Source organism: Rhinolophus hipposideros (genome assembly GCF_964194185.1).
Source record: "Rhinolophus hipposideros genome assembly, chromosome: 5".
In the NCBI taxonomy this organism is placed as follows: Eukaryota; Metazoa; Chordata; class Mammalia; order Chiroptera; family Rhinolophidae; genus Rhinolophus; species Rhinolophus hipposideros.
Genome location: NC_138051.1, coordinates 28,097,974 through 28,115,594, shown reverse-complemented (window position 1 = coordinate 28,115,594; position 17,621 = coordinate 28,097,974). Strand labels below are relative to the sequence as shown.

The window sequence follows — 17,621 nt, the reverse complement described above, 5'->3', positions numbered from 1 at the left end:
TCCGCGGCTGCTGCAGCGCTCAGCGCCCGGGCCCTGCCGGAGCCGGGTCTAGCATGTGCCGCGGCTCCCCGGCGGCGGCGGCGGCTCCTCTGCAGCAGCGGCAGCAGCAGCGGCCGCCATGGCCAAGCCCAGCGCGGAGCTCACCCGCGAGCTGCAAGGTACGAGGCTGCGGTGGTCTCCGGGACGCCCCGTCTGGGAGCATCCCAGACCCAGTGCGTTCCTCCCCGCGGCACACCCCAGCCCAGGCGCCTCCCGCCCCCGCCCCCATGCGACCGGCTGCAAGGCAGTCCCCTGCACCCCAGCTCGGAGCATCTCTGTCCCCGGACCATCCTCCGCTGCCCTCCTTGCCTCACCCTGTCAGGACCTTCCTGTCCCGGAGCCGCCCGTCCCGATCTTCCGTGACAGGTGCAGTCCCCCGGCGCTCCCTGAGGCTGACTCTCAGCGAACCTGACCCACCCCTCAGCGAGGCGTCCAGTTTCCCCTACGGAGAGTCCCGGTTTCCCCACCGGGCGGAGCCAGGCCCGCCCCGCCGCTCGATGGGAGCTGCCCCTGGTCCCGACCGCCTCTTGGCTCCACACCCTCCCTCCTCCCGGCCCCGCCCCGGAACTGGCCCTGGAGAGCCCCCCTAGCCGCCCTGCAGCGCCCAGACCAGTGGAGCAAAGTAGGGAGTCAGGGAAGAAGGCCTGCATTCTTGCTAAATGCAAGAGCAGGGTCTCTGCAGCTTGCCTCCTACAGCGCGCGTCCCAGCCTGCCGCCTTCTCACTACCCCACACCCACACCTATTTTGCATGGTCTTCAGACTGGGCCCCAACCAAGGCCCAAGCCCCCAGCACTGCCACAACCCTGACCCCCAGAGGCGGGAGCACAGGCTAGCCCACAGAGACCAGGACAGGACGCTCAGGGATACTCAGGCATGCTGCACCGTGGCGATTTCCCACAGCTACACACACACACACACACACACACACACACACACACGCACGCGTGCGCGCACGCACAATCATGAAATGTGTGTACACACATCTTTATAGCACTGCACCCCCACACCTCTCTCTCTCTCTCTCTCTCTCTACCCCTCGGATATCTGGATGGTTCTGCCAGCAGATGGGTGCAGGCTCATTTAAACACTAACTCCTTCCCACCCTCACCCACACCGTAACTTCTGGCTCTGTGCCCCTTTCACAACTGCAAGCACAGCATACTCATTCACACCCATCCCCACCAATGCCACACACAGGCTCCCTGGCATCTTCAGAAGGCATGCACACATGTATAGTAAAAGGCAGATATGAACACCCATACCACTAGAATATAGTCAAAGGGACACCCCCGCACCCTTGCGTGCTGACTCACTGTGTATGGGTCCAGGCTGCTGGAGTGAATGGGTTGGAAGAATCCTTCACACCTTCAGAAGTGTAAGACACACCCTCCCACAGACAGTGTCACTAAATGACTGTCCCTTGACTCAAGAACATCAGGACCCAGAGTTTACCACACACACACACACACACACACACACACACCCCGCCCCGCGCCGCTCCCCCCATAGAAGAGAAAAGTCACCCAAAAAGGAAAGGTCAGTGTCCCTGTCCTTTGTCTCTCTGTTTCTCTCTCCTCCCATCTGACCCTGCCCCTGGAGAGTCCTGCGGAGGTTGGGGTGCCCAGGTGAAGGGAACTCTGAGCAGGCCCCTCCCCACTTGCAGACAGCATCCGGAGGTGCCTGAGCCAAGGGGCTGTTCTCCAGCAACATCGTGTGAAGCTGGAGACAAAGCCAAAGAAATTTGAAGACCGAGTGCTGGTGAGGGCACTGGGTTTGGGAGCAAAGGGAAGTCTCAAGTGCAGTTAGACGGCTGAGGGCAGAGACCCGGGAGGGCAGAGGAGACAGATCGGGGAAAGCTGAGGAGACCCCACCTGGAAGAGGAACAGGCTGGACTGGGTAGATGCCCAGGAGACTAGGGGGAGGCATGAGAGAGAGGGAGGACGCCAGAGCAGAGGGCCGCTGCGGGCAGGGGTTGCGCACAGGCTGAGGGGGCAAAAGGAGGGCAGGGGGATGAAGAAGGTACACAAATCTGCCATTTGCGGCTGACTTTCTTTTCTTCTCTCTGAAGGCCCTGACCTCCTGGCGCCTCCACCTATTCCCCCTTAAAATCCCAGCCAAGGTGAGTTGGGCTGAGGAGCAGGAGATTGCCTAGCATGCTCCCTCCCAAGCCTGGCAGCCAAATTCTTACCATGAGCTGAGGAGCATCCCCATTCCCCCAGGTGGAGAGCTCCTTCAATGTCCTGGAGATCCGGGCCTTTAACACGCTCAGTCAGAACCAGGTGAGCACCGAAGCCTGGGGCCCCACTACTGGGCCAGCGGGAGGATGGAGTCAGTATCTGAGGTCATGCTGCTCCCTCTCCCCCAGATCCTAGTGGAAACAGAGCGTGGCATGGTGAGCATGCGGCTGCCATCAGCTGAGAGTGTGGACCAGGTGACGCGACATGTGAGCTCTGCCCTCTCCAAGGTCTGCCCTGGCCCTGGGTGAGTGGCACAGGAGGAATCCCTCAAGGGGTTGGACAGAAGACTTATATATCCCTCCCTCCTACCCCTGGACCTGAGCTCCTGGGACTGAGGAGAAGAGCACTCATGTCCCGGCTCCTGTTTTGTCCTGGGGATCCAGAAGCTATGACGGGAAGAATTGAGAGCCTCTTCTCACCCCTCTCTGGGATGGATTTGTTCACCTTCCAGGTGTCTAATCCGGCGTGGAAATGCAGACACCCCAGAAGGGCCCCGAGACACGTCCCCCAACTCTGAGACTTCCACATCTACTACTCACAGTGTCTGTGGTGAGCAGGGGCACATGAGGAAAGTGGGACCTAAACCTCCCTGCCCCTGGTCCAGAGTCCTTTGTGTGTGGGGCTTCACCTGCCCTGAGAACTGCACAGCTCCCGGACCTCAGAGGTTCGTGGTGGAGCAAGAACCCAGGACACTAGTGCATAAAGTGACCTTGACCTTTCCTTGACCCCCAAGCCTGTTCCCCACCCCCTTGCCCCTCTTGGAGCCAGCTCATCTCCTGCCCCACAGGTGGCTTCTCCGAGACCTACGCTGCCCTGTGTGACTACAATGGTCTGCACTGCCGTGAGGAGGTGCAATGGGTGCGTTGGGTAGGAACCCAGTCGGCGGGCAGGTGGGACCCAGAGGGAGAGAGGGTGGAGGAGGAGGAGGGGAGCAGGTGTGAGCCGGTTTCTCTCTCCCAGGATGTGGACACCATTTATCATGCCGAGGATAACCGGGAGTTTAATCTTTTGGATTTCAGCCACTTGGAGAGCCGGTAAGCTGGTGGGGTAGAGACTCAACACCACCGCCACCACCAGCCCCGAATTCCAGCCTCAGCCCAGCCCTGGCCCTTCTAGGCTCTCCCTTCTCGTCCCACCCACCGCCCCAGCTCTATCTCCTCAACCCCAGCGTCCACTGCCCTCTACCTACCCAGGCTTTCCCCAGCCCAGCCACTCTATCCCTAGTCTCCTCTTTCCTGCCCCAGCTACCTGCTCACCACTTTCCTGGCCTCTTCAATCTCCCCACAGAGACTTGGCTCTAATGGTGGCAGCTCTAGCCTACAACCAGTGGTTCACCAAACTCTACTGCAAGGACCTGCGGCTGGTAGGGAGTAGGAGGGGTGGGGGAAGGGGGAGACAGTAGCACCCTGTCTGGTTCCTGATCGCACCACCCCCTCTGTCCTCAGGGCTCTGAAGTGCTAGAACAGGTGCTACACACCCTGAGCAAGTCAGGGAGCCTCGAAGAGCTGGTGCTGGACAACGCCGGACTTAAGACGTGAGGCCAGCCTCCTCCTTGGGCAGTGGTGCCCCCTTGCCGTAGTCTTAGGGCCCCAGAACCTCAGAGCATGATACAGGCCTCTGAGCTATCTCATCTAGCTCCTCACTTTACAGAAGAGGAGACTGAGGCCCAAAGAGGGCAGAAAGCAAGTCAGTGGTCAAGCTGGGACTCAGAGCTAAGCCTCCCGACCCCCAGCTCCACGACCCCTCTTCCATCAACTACCGAGCAGGGTGGGCTGCTTTAGTCTCGAGGACCTGAAGCTGGGCTTTGCCTCAGCACAACTTCCCAGGTACTCCAGAATGGTGACAAGTTCCGTGACAGGCCCCGAGCAGCTCCCCACCCGTAGGGGCCTCTGACCTTTACAGCCCCAGCCAGGCAGGCAGGTGGAGGAGGGGAAGCCCAGGGGCTGGGACAAATAAATCCTTCCTCCCCTTGCCTGAAGGGACTTTGTCCAGAAGCTGGCCGGGGTGTTTGGGGAGAACGGGAGCTGTGTGCTGCATGCCCTCACTCTGTCCCACAACCCCATCGAGGACAAGGGTGAGCCCCAGCCCAGAATCCTACCCCCGCCACAATGCAGACCCCTGTCCTAGCCCAGAGCCCAACCTGGGTCTGAATCAAGGCTCTCAACCCGGATCCAGCCTCTGCCCCACACCAGCATTCCTGACCCCAGCCTATCCCCCACTGGAGCCCCTACTCTAACTCTGCACCACCTGCTTCCACTGCCCAGCCTCTCACTGCGCCCATTTCTCTCCCCGCTCCCAGGTTTCCTTAGTCTGAGCCAGCAGCTCCTCTGCTTCCCTACTGGCCTCACCAAACTGTGCCTGGCGAAGACTGCCATTTCCCCTCGAGGTATTTGCATGGACACCCTTGTCCTTTGACCTCTGACTCTTACCAGCCCTGCCTGGGCTGTTGAGCCCCAGAGGTGTACCCACACACTCACACAGCATCCCAGGGATCAAGGAAAGGAAAGGAGCCCCATTTCGGGAGCGGGGAAGCGTTGTGTACCAGGGGAGGAGGTGGGGTTGGAGACCAACCCAGCCCAGTGCCCTCTGTGCTCAGGGCTCCAGGCGCTGGGCCAGACCTTCGGGGCCAACCCAGCCTTTGCCAGCTCCCTTCGATACCTGGACCTGAGCAAGAACGCTGGGCTGCTCGCCACAGACGAGTCCAACGTGAGTCCACAGACTGTAGCCTCAAGCCCCTGCAGAAGCGCAGTCAGGCTTCAGAGTCTGGGGTCTCTGCCGTGTAGCCTGGGCGTAGAGGGGCTCTATCACGCCTTCCCCTGTCCTTCCTTCCCAGGCCCTGTACAGTTTCCTGGCCCAGCCCAATGCTCTCGTGCACCTGGACCTGGCGGGGACTGACTGTGCCATTGACTTGGTGAGGGCTTGGTGACGGGGTACCACCCTGAAGTGATTTGGGGAGGCCTCACCCTCCTCCTTGAGTACGGAGGTGGGCAGAGCTGGCAGTGTGACTCCAGGTTCGGCTGAATTATAAGGCAATGCCCATAGCTGACACCTGTGTGGCACTTGGTCCCGGTCGCCACCCAAGTTGTGCTGGCTGTGCCTGAAAGCCAGCCCTCACTCCATCCCCAGCCAGGTGCCCTGGTTTAGGACTGAGTCCACCAGGAAGAAAAGACGCTTTCCTTAACTCGAACAAGGCACCTTAGGAGCCCGTGGTGACCCTGGCTTTATACACCCACTGTCTGTGAGCCTCTCCACCACCCCTGGGGGCCAGGCAGGGAGTAGACCCACTTTCCGCGGAGGGGAAACTGAGGCATGAAGAGGCAAAGTGGGTATCCACAGTGGGGCTCACAGACTGACTGCAGAGGGTAAAGAGCCAGGATCTTAATGGGGAGGGAGGAGGAGTCCTCACCCACCCCTCCCAGCACCTCTCCCAACCCCTGTGACACCCACCATGTCTCTCCCCACAGCTTCTGGGTGCCCTGCTCCATGGCTGCTGCTCCCACCTAACCTACCTCAACCTGGCGCGCAACAGCTGCTCCCACAGGTGGGAGCATGAGGGGTGCAGGAAAGGATGGGGCAAGTAGTGAGTGTCCCCCTCCCTTGCTGAACCCAGAGGTCTCCGCAGGAAGGGCCGGGAGGCCCCACCGGCCTTCAAGCAGTTCTTCAGCAGCGCCTACACACTCAGCCACGTCAACCTGTCAGCCACAAAGCTGCCCCTGGAGGCCCTCAGGTCGGGTGGGTGCAGGGTTGGGGGAGTGTCCAAGGGGCAACCATAAGAGAAGGGATAAGGGGTAAAAGTGGGCCTGCTGACCTTCCTCCCACAGGGCTCTGCTCCAGGGCCTCTCCCTCAACAGCCACCTCAGTGATCTGCATCTGGATCTCAGCAGCTGTGAGGTGAGCCCTCAGTCCCCACCCCTGCTGCCTGTCCCCCACCCATTCCTCTGACCGAAGTCAAACCCCTGGGAACATCTTGCCTCAGCACTACTCCTCTGAGACAACCCCCCACAACTTGACCATACGTCCACATTCCCCTCTCAGTTTGTTGTCTGCGTCCCTCTTTCTAGAGGTCACTTTCAGTCTCCAGTATCTCCCCCCTTAAAGCTTTGAGTTGGGAGATATCAGGCTTTCCCACCAGAGGGCAGGAGAGAGCTGGCTCCAGAGCAGTGGCCTGGAGACTTCTGACTCGAGGAAGGGGAAAGAGCCCTAGGGAAGGATCTGGTGGGAGAAGGGGTCTCCTGATTTCACACCCCAGACCTGGCATGACCTTGAGTGCTGGCGTGACTACTCTGGTCTCTGAGCACTAAAGGTGCCCTACCCCCACCCCACCCTGCCTCACTGCCCTGCCTCCACCTGGTCCCTACAGCTCCGCTCGGCAGGAGCCCAGGCTTTGCAGGAGCAGCTGGGAGCTGTCACCTGTGTGGGCAGCCTGGATTTGTCTGACAATGGTGAGCGGAGTGCTTTTCTTCTTGGGTACTCGGTGGGGACGGGGTACTAAGTGTGGGGAGAAGCCTTCAGGAGACTCCCGTGAGCCTCAGGCCTCAAGGCCAGACCTCTCCCGTCTGCTGGCCAGGGTTTGACTCGGACCTCCTGACACTGGTGCCGGCACTTGGCAAGAATAAGTCCCTCAAGCACCTGTTCCTGGGCAAGAACTTCAACGTCAAGGCCAAGTGAGGCCCCCTCCCCATACCACAGACCCTTCCTCCGTCAGCCACCTATCCTTCTGGCTCACTGTGTTACCTCTGGCCCGCTCCCTGCGCCTCCAATACATGACCGCAGCCCCCTCCCCTCCTGCCCTGAGCCCTGACTCCCCGCAGGACCATGGAGGAGATCCTGCACAAGCTGGTGCAGCTGATCCAGGAAGAGGATTGTGTGAGTGACTGGGCCTGGGAGGGGCCGCAGGGGCAGGGGCCGTGGGGATGGGGCCCAACTCCCACTTGCCCACAGTCCTTGCAGTCACTGTCTGTGGCGGACTCCCGGCTGAAGCTACGCACCAGCATCCTCATCAATGCCCTCGGCAGCAACACCTGCCTGGCTAAGGTGGATCTGAGTGGCAATGGCATGGAGGACATCGGGGCCAAGATGCTGTCGAAGGCCCTGCAGATAAACTCCTCTCTCAGGTGAGCCCCCACTGGCCCCCTCTGCCCTGGAGCCCCGGCCCCTCATATACACGTCCTCCCTGCTTGCCTCGCTCTGTACCCTAGCTTCCAGGAGACACTCAGTCCCAGAGCCGTCTCCGGGGCAGCCTCATTACCCAGGAAGGGAAGGAGGGCTCTGGGAGGTAGGGACCCAAAGTGAAGGTTAACAAGCTACGCTCCCCTTCTCCCCAGAACTATCCTGTGGGATCGGAACAATACATCTGCCCTGGGCTTTCTGGATGTTGCAAGGGCCCTGGAAAGGTGAGTGGACCAGGGCCCTCCCCTGACCTAAGCCCCCAGCTTTTTTGTGCCTGGGCCAGGCCTGAACTACTCCAGCCCCACACCAACCCGCTTGACCTATTTGCACAGAAATGTTAGAAAGAGCCATGGACAAAAGAAGTGGTCAGCAAGGGGTGGGTTTTGGGGAGCAGGGGCCTCCCTTTCTCAACTTCTTCCCCACCCAGCTGTGCTTCTATGTCCCCCAGCAACCACACGCTGCGCTTCATGTCCTTCCCCGTGAGTGACATCTCCCAAGCCTACCGCAGTGCCCCCGAGCGTACTGAGGACGTCTGGCAGAAGGTGGTGGCCTAAGCAGGGTGGCACAGCAAAGGGCAGGGGCCAGCTCACATCCGCAGGCCCTGACCCCACCCGCCCCATCATCTCTAGATCCAGTGGTGCTTGGTGAGGAACAACCACTCCCAGACGTGTCCCCAGGAGCAGGCCTTCAGGCTGCAGCAAGGCCTGGTGACCAGCAGCGCCGAGCAAGTAAACGTTTCCCTCTGGGACACACGGGGCATGCATGGGGCATGGTGACACAGGTGTGATGTGACAGAGCGTACAGGTGCAGGGATGGGTCATGACAGAGGCATCTTGTGGTACCCAAAACTGGACTCAGCATGTGAGAGAGCAAGAAGGCAGGACATTCAGAATAGGGTCCCCAACCATGAGAGAACACGTAGGCAAACAGCAGGGCCCGCCAGCAAGGGGTGCACAGGACTGTGGGAGCTGCACTGGGCATCCAAGAAGGGCTTCCCCAGAAGAAGGGAGAACAAGCCATCCAGAGACGTCACCGTCACCCCTGTCAGTGCCGGTGCCAATAGCACTGCCCAAGGAGACCCAGAAATGGGGTTCCTGGGGTCCCGCTTGGGAAGATGGGGTGTGGGGTCCCCGTTGACACTCCTGCTGGCTGTGCTCCAGATGCTGCAGCGACTGTGTGGACGAGTGCAGGAGGAGGTGCGGGCCCTGAGGCTGTGCCCCCTAGAGCCTGTGCAGGATGAGCTGCTCTACGCTCGGGACCTCATCAAGGATGCCAAGAACTCCCGGGCGGTGAGCCCTCGGCAGCCCCACCCTCTCCTGACAGTCCAGAGCCAGGAGGGCCGGCCACACTAAGCCAGCAGTGTCCACGCCCTGCCCTTTGTGTGTGCCCTCCTAGCACAGGGCACCCGGGCACCTAGGAAGGCCTGGTTCTGGCCTTCTGGTCATAACTCCTTCCTTCTGCAGCTGTTTCCCAGCCTCTATGAGCTGGGCCACGTGCTAGCCAACGACGGGCCTGTGCGGCAGAGGCTGGAGTCAGTAGCCAGTGAGGTGTCCAAGGCGGTGGATAAGGAACTACAAGTAAGTCCTGAGGAGGGAACCCAGTGTGGACTCAATCCCTACTCTGAGGGCTAAGGTCAGCGCAGGGAGATGACCAGAGGCAAGAAGAAAATGCAGAATTGAGACCACCCGCATTCCCGCTGTGCCAAGATATGGCTAGACAACTGGGCTTGGGTTTTTTCTGCCAGCTTCAATCTGGGCCTCTGATCGCGGACCTCTCCCCCGTGGACTCTGGTCCTTGGTCAGACTCTCCCCGTCCATATGGTAGGGTGAAAGCCTGAGTGTCCCAGGCCCTGCTGCTAACCGGCCCTGTGACTGCCCTGTGACTTTGGCTGGCCTCTCAGTCTCACCGTGAGGAGCTGGAATAGAAAGGCTAGAGTCTCCTGGGTTTGGTGCCAGTCCTGATCCTGCCACCCGTGGGGTTTTGACCTCCCTTCTCCCATACTAGGTGATCCTGGAGTCCATGGTGAGCCTAACGCAGGAGTTATGCCCCGTGGCCATGCGTGTGGCTGAGGGCCACAACAAGATGCTGAGCAATGTGGCCGAGCGCGTCACTGTGCCCCGGAACTTCATCCGCGGGGCGCTGCTGGAGCAGGCGGGGCAGGACATTCAGAACAAGCTAGAGTGAGAGGCTGACGGGGCTGGGGAGGGGCTGGATTTGGCCCAGAACACTTAGGGACTTGGGGCCCAGCTCTCAGCAATGAATAATGAATGACACAACCTCCATTACAGGGGATAAATCTTTTAACTAACTGCAAACTTGCTATTTAGGGTTGGACTGATCTTTGCCCTAGAATTCTAAGTGCTGAGCCGGGGGTTAGGAGCCGGGCAGTGAGTGTATACACACACACTTAGCCACGTACACCAGAGTCCTCTCCTGGAAACAAAGCACAGCCTTCTCGGAGGCATGGTCAGAGAAAATCGATGTGATTGGAGTATGTGGACTACACTCTCTCCACCCCACCCCCAGTTTGCAACCCTAGGCCTCTTTCATTCTGGGTCTAGATGCCACCACTCACCAAAGCAAAGAAAAATTACAAGAACTGCTTTCTGATCTTACAGCAGAAACCAGCAGAGCTCACTGAGCACCCCAATTTACGCAGCTCTGTTCCGCTGCAGCTCCATGCTCTCTGCCCACCCTCCCAATCCACAAAGGCCTAGGCTGGGGGGCCCGTGGCTGGGACTGGGTATACCTTTATACGGTAATGGTGGACCGAATCTGCCTCCCACAGCATAGCATCTCAGGGCCTCCCTGGACAGCCAGGCTAGCTGGCCCTCTCCCTCAGGCACCCAGGGAAGGGCAAGGCTGAGGCTCAGGGCTAGGGAGGGGTGGCTGAGCAGCCCCACCTGTGCCCACAGCGAAGTGAAGCTCTCAGTCGTCACCTACTTGACTAACTCCATAGTGGACGAGATCCTGCAGGAGCTGTACCACTCCCACAAGAGCCTGGTAAGCCTTCTGAATCTTAGCCGGGCTATGGCAAGCCTTGCACCTCAGTTCATCCTTCTCCCGCAGCCCCCTCCCTCAAGGCCCTGGGAGGTGGGCGGCTTCCCTGGGATTCTGGTCACGCCTGTCCTTCCCCAGGCCCGGCACCTGGCCCAGCTAAGGACACTAGCAGACCCACCAGGAGGGCCAAGCCCAGGGCAGGATCTGTCCTCCCGGGGCCGAGGCCGTAACCAGGACCACGAGGAGACCACAGATGATGAGCTTGGGACCAACATCGTGAGCACCCTCACCCCTAATTCCCTCCCTAACCGAGCTCCTGCCCCTGAACCGGCAAAACCCTGTCCCCTTCCACTTCTCTGAACTCCGCTCTCCCCTCACTGAGCCTCATCTCATCCCCCAGCGCTATCCAGCCCATCCTCTTCCCTTGTCCCAATGCCCCAGCCACCTGAGGAGAGGGAGGCAGGAGGGATTCGAAAGAGAAGGCTTTATGAGGAATGGTGGCTCCAGGTGAGACTCCGTGGACTTGCAACAACCCATCCCCACTGTTCATCTCCATTTTTGCAGGACACCATGGCCATCAAAAAGCAGAAACGCTGCCGCAAGATCCGGCCGGTGTCTGCCTTCATTAGTGAGTCCCCAGCTTCCGTTTTAATGGCCCTGTTTCCCTTTCTGTTTTCTTCCTGTTCCTTCTGCTAGTCCCTCTAACACTGCCGTTCCCACAGGTGGGAGCCCTCAGGACATGGAAAGCCAGCTGGGGAGCCTGGGAATCCCCCCTGGCTGGTTCTCAGGACTCGGGAACAGCCAGCCCACAACTAGTGGCTCCTGGGAAGGTCTATCTGAGCTTCCCACTCATGGCTATAAACTAAGGCACCAAACACAAGGCAGGCCCCGGCCCCCCAGGACCACCCCTCCAGGACCTGGTCGGCGCAGCGTAAGTCCCTGAGACCTTGAAGGAGGACCAACTCCACTTAGCAATGCCAGAGCCAGGGTTGTAGCTTTAGGACCCAAATGTCAGAGGCACTGGCAGGGACCCAGTCCAGCCACCAAAAGAGGAGGGACGATCCAGTTTGGATGGGAGCTAGACCTTGTCACAGATAGGAAATCTGTCTGCCAGACATTGGTGAGGGATAGAGCCAAGAGCCAAGTTTAGGAAATGCCCAGGTGGACTGAAGTCTAAATTTCCATGGGGCCAAGAAAGGCCAGTCCAAGTCCAAAGGGGAAAGCCCTGAATGGATGGGAGGGGAGCTCCCTGACCCCGATGAGATTTCCTACAAGACTTTCCTCCTACCAGGTGCCAGTACCTGGGACACGTCAGGAGAATGGGATGGCCACCCGCCTGGATGAGGGGCTGGAGGACTTCTTTAGCCGAAGAGTCATGGATGAAAGTTCCAGGTGTGGCACCTAGACACACTCCCATTTTCAGCAGACCCCAAGGCCCTGCGGGGGGGCCCTGTGTCTGCCCAGCTCCCATGGAGGCCTCTCCAATGACAGTGCCCAAAGCCAGTCTCTGGGACATTTCCCCCACGTTCTCGTCCTTCCCCACCCAGCCCTGTCTCCCATGCTTTCTTAATCTCTTCAGGTCAGCTGTCTAAAAAGGATGAGGCCACCACAGTGGGATGGTGGGGACAGAGACAGGAGAGAGGTGGCAGGAGGCCCTGGGTTGGGATGACAGTTAGGTAAGAGGCCTGGAGGGCATGTTCTCCGTCACTGTCCTACACACAAGGAACTGGGTCACTTGGCGACGCTGGAAGAAGGAGAGGATGGGAGGGGTGCCAGAGGAAAGTGTTGGTCTGCTGGAGGATTATGACAGGGAAGAGGAGGACGCCATCTCCCCTGAGAACTGAATGGAAAGGGTGACAGAATGGCAGGAGAGACGAGATGAGAGGAAAGTGGGAGATGTGTGAGACCCAAGACTAAACTAACACCGGAACCACCCTGGGCCCCGAGCAACCTCTGCATCTGGCATTTTCATCTCCCATGGCTTTGTCGCTAACTCACCCACTAACTCACCCCGACCCTGCCCAGTTACCCCCGGACTCTGCGGACCCTGCGGCCAGGCCTCTCAGAGCCGCCGCTGCCTCCACTCCAGAAGAAGAGGCGCAGAGGCTTGTTTCACTTTCGCCGGCCCCGGAGCTTCAAGGGGGACAAGGGGCCAGGGTCCCCCACCACTGGGCTCCTCCTCCCTCCACCCCCACCCCCACCCCCAACTCAGGAGACCCCCCCCAGCCCAGACCCCCCCAGCCTCGGCAACAACTCTTCCCCCTGCTGGAGCCCAGAGGAGGAGAGTGGCCTCCTCCCTGGATTTGGGGGTGGCCGGGGGCCTTCCTTCCGCAGGAAGATGGTAAGTGAGGCAGGGGGTACTGTGTCCTCCCTGTTTACTGTCCCACACATAGCCCACCTGCCCATTCCACCCCAGGCAGTTAATGGGAGAATGCTAGGATTCGGGGCTCTGGGGAACTTTGGTCATCCCAACTCCCTACTCCTTGAGAGTAAGCTAGGCCTGGTGACCCAGAGCATGCTGGAAGCGCTGCATGCATAGGAGGGCAGTAGAAGGACTCCTCAGAGGGTCCAAGGAAGGACTCTCCCCACACACACACACACACACACCCCACCCCCGACCCCCACAGCTGGAGACTCAGAGGGGCAGGGGTCCTCCCCCACTCCCTTGCTGCCTATAGAGCCCCTTCTCCCTCAGGAACCTCCTGTAAACCCGAGACCTTGTTCCAGGGCACCGAGGGGTCAGAACCAGGGGATGAGGGCCAGGCCCCTGGGACGGCACAGCAGCCAAGGCTCCATGGTGTTGCCCTTCCTGGGTTGGGAAGAACCAAGGGTTGGAGCTTCGATGGGAAACAAGAGGTGAGGGGAGCACAAGGTGATGAATCGAGGGTCCTGTGGGTCCCTGTCTAGCGCCCTCCCCTGCCCGCACCCTGTCCTCGGTGAGTCAGTGGAGAGAGCGGAGCTTTGGCGTTAGCTGCAGCTCTGCCTGTACTAGACACTGGCCGTGGAATCCTGGACGGGTCACTAAACCTCCTGGAGCCTCTACTTCCTTATAAAAGGAGCAGTTGTAAAAATACTCACCTCCAAAGCTGTTTCCAAAACGTCGGTGACTTGATTACCACCTTTAGGACTGATTTTTACTTCTCCACATACCACCTAATTCACATAATACTTTAATTTAAATCAACTCACTTTTTGTAACTTAGCTTGGACCTGTGCATTATCATCTTTAAAACCAGAGTCATGTTTTCTTCTATCACACATAAAATAAACACGTCACTATTAAAGTTAACAGTATTTTCATTCATGTAAGCCATTTCTTATGCCCCTGGGGTGGTATGGGTGTCACTCTGAAAGAAATGACACAAGTGTCTAGAGACTAATGACATGGGATACTAGAGCAGGAGCCCCTTGCTAACTGTAGTCCCCATCTGGAGGGGACTTTTCCGATGACCTGACTGAGCTGTCCTTTCAGGGCGCAGGCCCAGACCTGGAGGGCGGCGTCCAGGCTTGGCAGAAACGGCGCTCTTCAGATGATGCAGGTGAGAATGGTCACCCTCCCTTCCTGCCTTTGACCCCTCTCTCAGGAGCCTCTCCTAATTTGCCTCTCCCCCTTTCCCATCCCCTCCCTTCACGCCAGGGCCCGGAGCCTGGAAGCCCCCACCGCCACCCCAAAGCACCAAGCCATGCTTCAGCGCCATGCGCCGTGCAGAGGCCACATGGCACATAGGTACGGAACGCCTCTTCTGGGGCGGCAGCACTGAAGGCCCAGAGTGTGTCTAAAGAAGCCATGGTCCCTGCATCGGGGAATTTACGACTCAGGTGGGGCAGTGAGAAGTGAAAATGTTTAAGGATATTTACAAAGCTACATTCAAAAGAGACAAACAACTGAATCCAAAGAAAGGTCCTACAGAACAAAAGTGGCTTTGCCAGGATTGGCAGACAAGAACACTTTCTGGGCGATTGTGGGGGAATTCTCTAGGGCAGGGGCCACCTCTGGCCACCGTCAGAGGAGTGGCACCCTCTATAGAGAAGGCCTCTCCCTGCACCTCAGCTGGGAAGAGAGTGGGCAAGGACTAGCCATGCCAGGCCCACCTCAACTATTCCACACCCCTCCAAAAACAGCTCACCAAGCCATCCTCAGCTCACACAGAAAGATGCCACAAGGAAGAGGCAAGAGCCCTGCCTCGGAGGTCAGAACCCTGAGTTAGTCCAGGTTCAGCCGCCACCCGTGAGGACATACAAGCCACTTACCTTCTGGCTATGCAACTCAGAAGGAATAAAGGGGAGAGGGTCATGGTATGACACTTCCCCTCTGCTGGGTTCAGGGTACCTTTCACTTAGGTACTTAGGGAGCCTCTAAGAAAACGCTGGTCAGCTCCGTGTCCACTTAAGTTCTCACAGACTTGGAATATGACCCTCCCACAATACTGACGTGGACAAATCTCTCCGTAGATGGACACGCCATCACGCTGCTCCTCTCCCACCCCAAGGCTAGGGCACGGGGCTAGGGTACAGAGCTCTTGGTTTGGAAATGCCTGTCTCCTACACATCCTCCAAGGCCGAGCCAGCACTGGGGACATCTTTGCTGGTTCCCCACACAAAGCAGTTAAACACCCAAAGCTGGGCTCCATCCTTCATTTAGGAGACCTCAAGGGTCGGACACTCTACACATCCACTGCCAGCACCCTTCAGCTCTCTCTCGCTCATACCTCACAGATACACCCACAGACAACACCTTCCAGGTGGTATATCCTCAGGCTCAGGTCGCATAAAGCCATAGAGGCAGGGGACGGGGGGTGGTGAGGGCGCCAGGGCACCTCTCCTTGAGTCTCATCATTTAAATCAGACTGGCAGACAAAGTTCTGGGAATGCCAGGCTGCAGACTTGGCAGGGCCCTGGAGCACTGCAGCCCTGGATGGGCAGCCGTGCGTGTGGACCCAGACGGCCCAGGCTCTGGCTCTGCCCCAGCAGGAAAGGACTCAGGCCCTGCTCTTCAAGAGAGACAGCCGGACCAGACCACCCCTGCTCCCCTAGAGGTGACAGGCTCAGGATGATCCTGGAGACCGAGGGCTAAGGAAATGAGACAGCAGAAGGGGACACTTAAGGCAGAAGCACAGGACCAAATGGGCTTGGGGGGGAAGTCCTGGCCTCCAGGGCTTCATAGGCGCAGGGGACAGGCAGGGCTACGCAACAATGCCTTTCCTGCAGTTTCTGCTCTCTTCCTATCCCCTAGCTGAGGAGAGTGCCCCCAGCCACAGCTGTCAGAGCCCCAGCCCAGCCTCCCAAGGTGGGGCGGAGGAGAAGGAGGGAGCCCTATTCCCTGACAGGATGGTTCCTGCTAGGAATGCCAAGGTGAGGGCTGGCAAGGTGGGTGGGGAGGCGCCTTGATGACGCAAAAGGACTAACTGACCCAGCATCTTCCTTCTTCTGCCAGCTGCAGGACCCCCCTTTAGCTCCACGGCCCCCCAAGCCGGTGGCTGTGCCGAGGGGCCGCCGTCCCACGCAGGAGCCAGGGGGCAAGGAGGAAGCTGAGGCTGGGGGTGCAGCCCCAGGAATGAGCAAACCCCGGCTGAGGCTGGGCTCACAGCAGGATCAAGAGGAGCCTGAGGGCCAAGGTCTGCCACCCGGCTGGCGTGGGGCTCAGGGAGCCTCTGGGACCCTGCTGCCCACACCGGCTCCCCATCCAGGCCCAAATGAATCACAGCCTGGATGAGCACCTAGCCTGTGAGCCCCACTCACGTGGCAGGCCTGCCTTGACTGTCATTTCAGGGCCCCTGGATCCAGGCCGCCGAACTGCCCCCCTGAAGCCCAAGAGGACACGGCGGGCGCAGTCCTGTGACAAGCTGGAGCCTGATAGGCGACGGCCCCCGGACCCCACAGGTGCCATTGGGGAGGTTGGAGGGCAGGCCCCCTTCCCACCCATCTGTCCAACGTGGCGAGCCCCACACCGGGTGGCTGGCTCCCTGTGCCCAGGAAACAAGGCTCCCTGGATTTGTCCCCGCAGGAACCAGTGAGCCAGGAACAGACTGACAGCACCGCAGTACCCCCTCCAGCCCTCCTCTCAACATGTGCCTCACAAGGACTGACCCCCACCCATCCCCGCACCTCAGGCCCCTCTGCCAGCCCATTCTACAGGGGCAGGATGGCAGGATGAGGCACGGGGGGGACAGGAGGTGGGGGGCAGGGCGGGAGGGAGCAACTGGAGAGAGGGAGGCTCTCAATGCCTAGCTCCCTCAGCAGAGAGCTTCAGGGTGGTGGTCAGTCCCTCACAGGAGGGCTGAAGTAGCCCTCTGTCCCCAGGGGCCCTCTCCCCACTTGTATAGAATAAAAAAAGAAAAAAACATCACTGCCTGCCTGGAGTCTCTGCCGTCTTCCCCATTCACTGCCCCCAGCCCTCTCCCTCTGTTCCCCTTCAGTGCTTGGTCTCAGTGGGGAAAACCGAGGAACACCTTGCAGGGATGGGGCTGGAGCTCTGAGCGGAGGGAGAAAGACCAGAGAACTGATGGGCAGGCAGGAGGGACTGAGAAGTCCCCAAGCCAGGGTGGGTTTCACGTGCTGAGCTGGCTGGAGAAGGAACCAAAATGACAGAAGCCAACACCAGTGTGTGTCCAGCTTTCAGGGTACAGTGAGATTAGAAGACCCCAGTGTACCAGGAGGAGATTGGGGAGTAGTATCTGTGTGTGTGTGTGTGTGTGTGTGTGTGTGTGTGTGTGTGTGTGTGTGGTTTACACACAGCAGGCTCACTAACGGTGGAATTAAATGGTGGTATGGCATCCTGGGGGCCCCATCCATAGAAATCTCAACAGCAGAGTGGCCTGAAGGGGAACAGAAGTGTCTGTGGTGTGAGAAGATCAACGATTAAATTCGTTGTTTCCCATTGGTGTGCTACCAAACACTAGCTCGGTGTTCAAGGCTCCCACTCACGAGCCGCCTCCTCTGTGAAGCCCTTCCTGAGGCCTTAGCCCAACTCATCCAAATTGAAGCTTCCCTCTTTGTGGCCCACGGCATCCTGAGCAGGTCCATACCTTTGCACCTGTCACACTTCATTGCACTTGTGTGTATTGACTTGTCTCCCTGTCTGTGGGCTTGTCTGTTCTATACACGTGCCTCCCCCAGGGACAGGAGCTGGGCCTTAATCACCTGTGTAGCCTCAGCACAGTGCCTGGCACCCATGA

General features: G+C 59.1%; 1 protein-coding gene across 2 annotated transcripts; it reads left to right on the top strand.

Moving 5' to 3' along the window:
* Positions 1-98: 98 nt before the first annotated feature.
* CARMIL3 (capping protein regulator and myosin 1 linker 3) lies at positions 99-16,889 on the top strand. 2 transcript variants are annotated; one of them, XM_081048587.1, is made up of 40 exons: positions 99-158; positions 1,704-1,798; positions 2,109-2,159; positions 2,260-2,319; positions 2,406-2,521; positions 2,729-2,826; positions 3,065-3,135; positions 3,238-3,311; positions 3,565-3,640; positions 3,723-3,811; positions 4,257-4,351; positions 4,577-4,663; positions 4,874-4,983; positions 5,111-5,188; positions 5,742-5,818; positions 5,900-6,004; positions 6,099-6,168; positions 6,638-6,719; positions 6,845-6,941; positions 7,089-7,143; positions 7,219-7,391; positions 7,602-7,670; positions 7,895-7,988; positions 8,076-8,174; positions 8,607-8,735; positions 8,910-9,023; positions 9,451-9,626; positions 10,362-10,449; positions 10,585-10,722; positions 11,011-11,074; positions 11,169-11,377; positions 11,738-11,838; positions 12,472-12,787; positions 13,174-13,302; positions 13,919-13,985; positions 14,084-14,173; positions 15,680-15,798; positions 15,887-16,061; positions 16,216-16,326; positions 16,451-16,602. In XM_081048587.1, the coding sequence occupies exons 1-40, from the start codon at positions 119-121 to the stop codon at positions 16,474-16,476; spliced, it is 4,113 nt and encodes a 1,370-aa protein (XP_080904713.1). In that variant the 5' UTR covers positions 99-118; the 3' UTR covers positions 16,477-16,602. The 2 variants fall into 2 exon arrangements, with proteins under 2 accessions (XP_080904713.1, XP_080904712.1); XM_081048586.1 differs by having other exon boundaries at positions 100-158; positions 15,881-16,061; positions 16,451-16,889.
* Positions 16,890-17,621: the final 732 nt, after the last annotated feature.

Bases quoted from the DNA above. Each gene is read 5' to 3' on its own strand.
- CARMIL3 (XM_081048586.1), top strand. From the start codon at position 119: ATGGCCAAGCCCAGCGCGGAGCTCACCCGCGAGCTGCAAG. The intron at 2,160-2,259 runs GTGAGTTGGGCT...CCATTCCCCCAG, and splicing joins CCCTTAAAATCCCAGCCAAG to GTGGAGAGCTCCTTCAATGT. The intron at 5,189-5,741 runs GTGAGGGCTTGG...CTCTCCCCACAG, and splicing joins CTGACTGTGCCATTGACTTG to CTTCTGGGTGCCCTGCTCCA.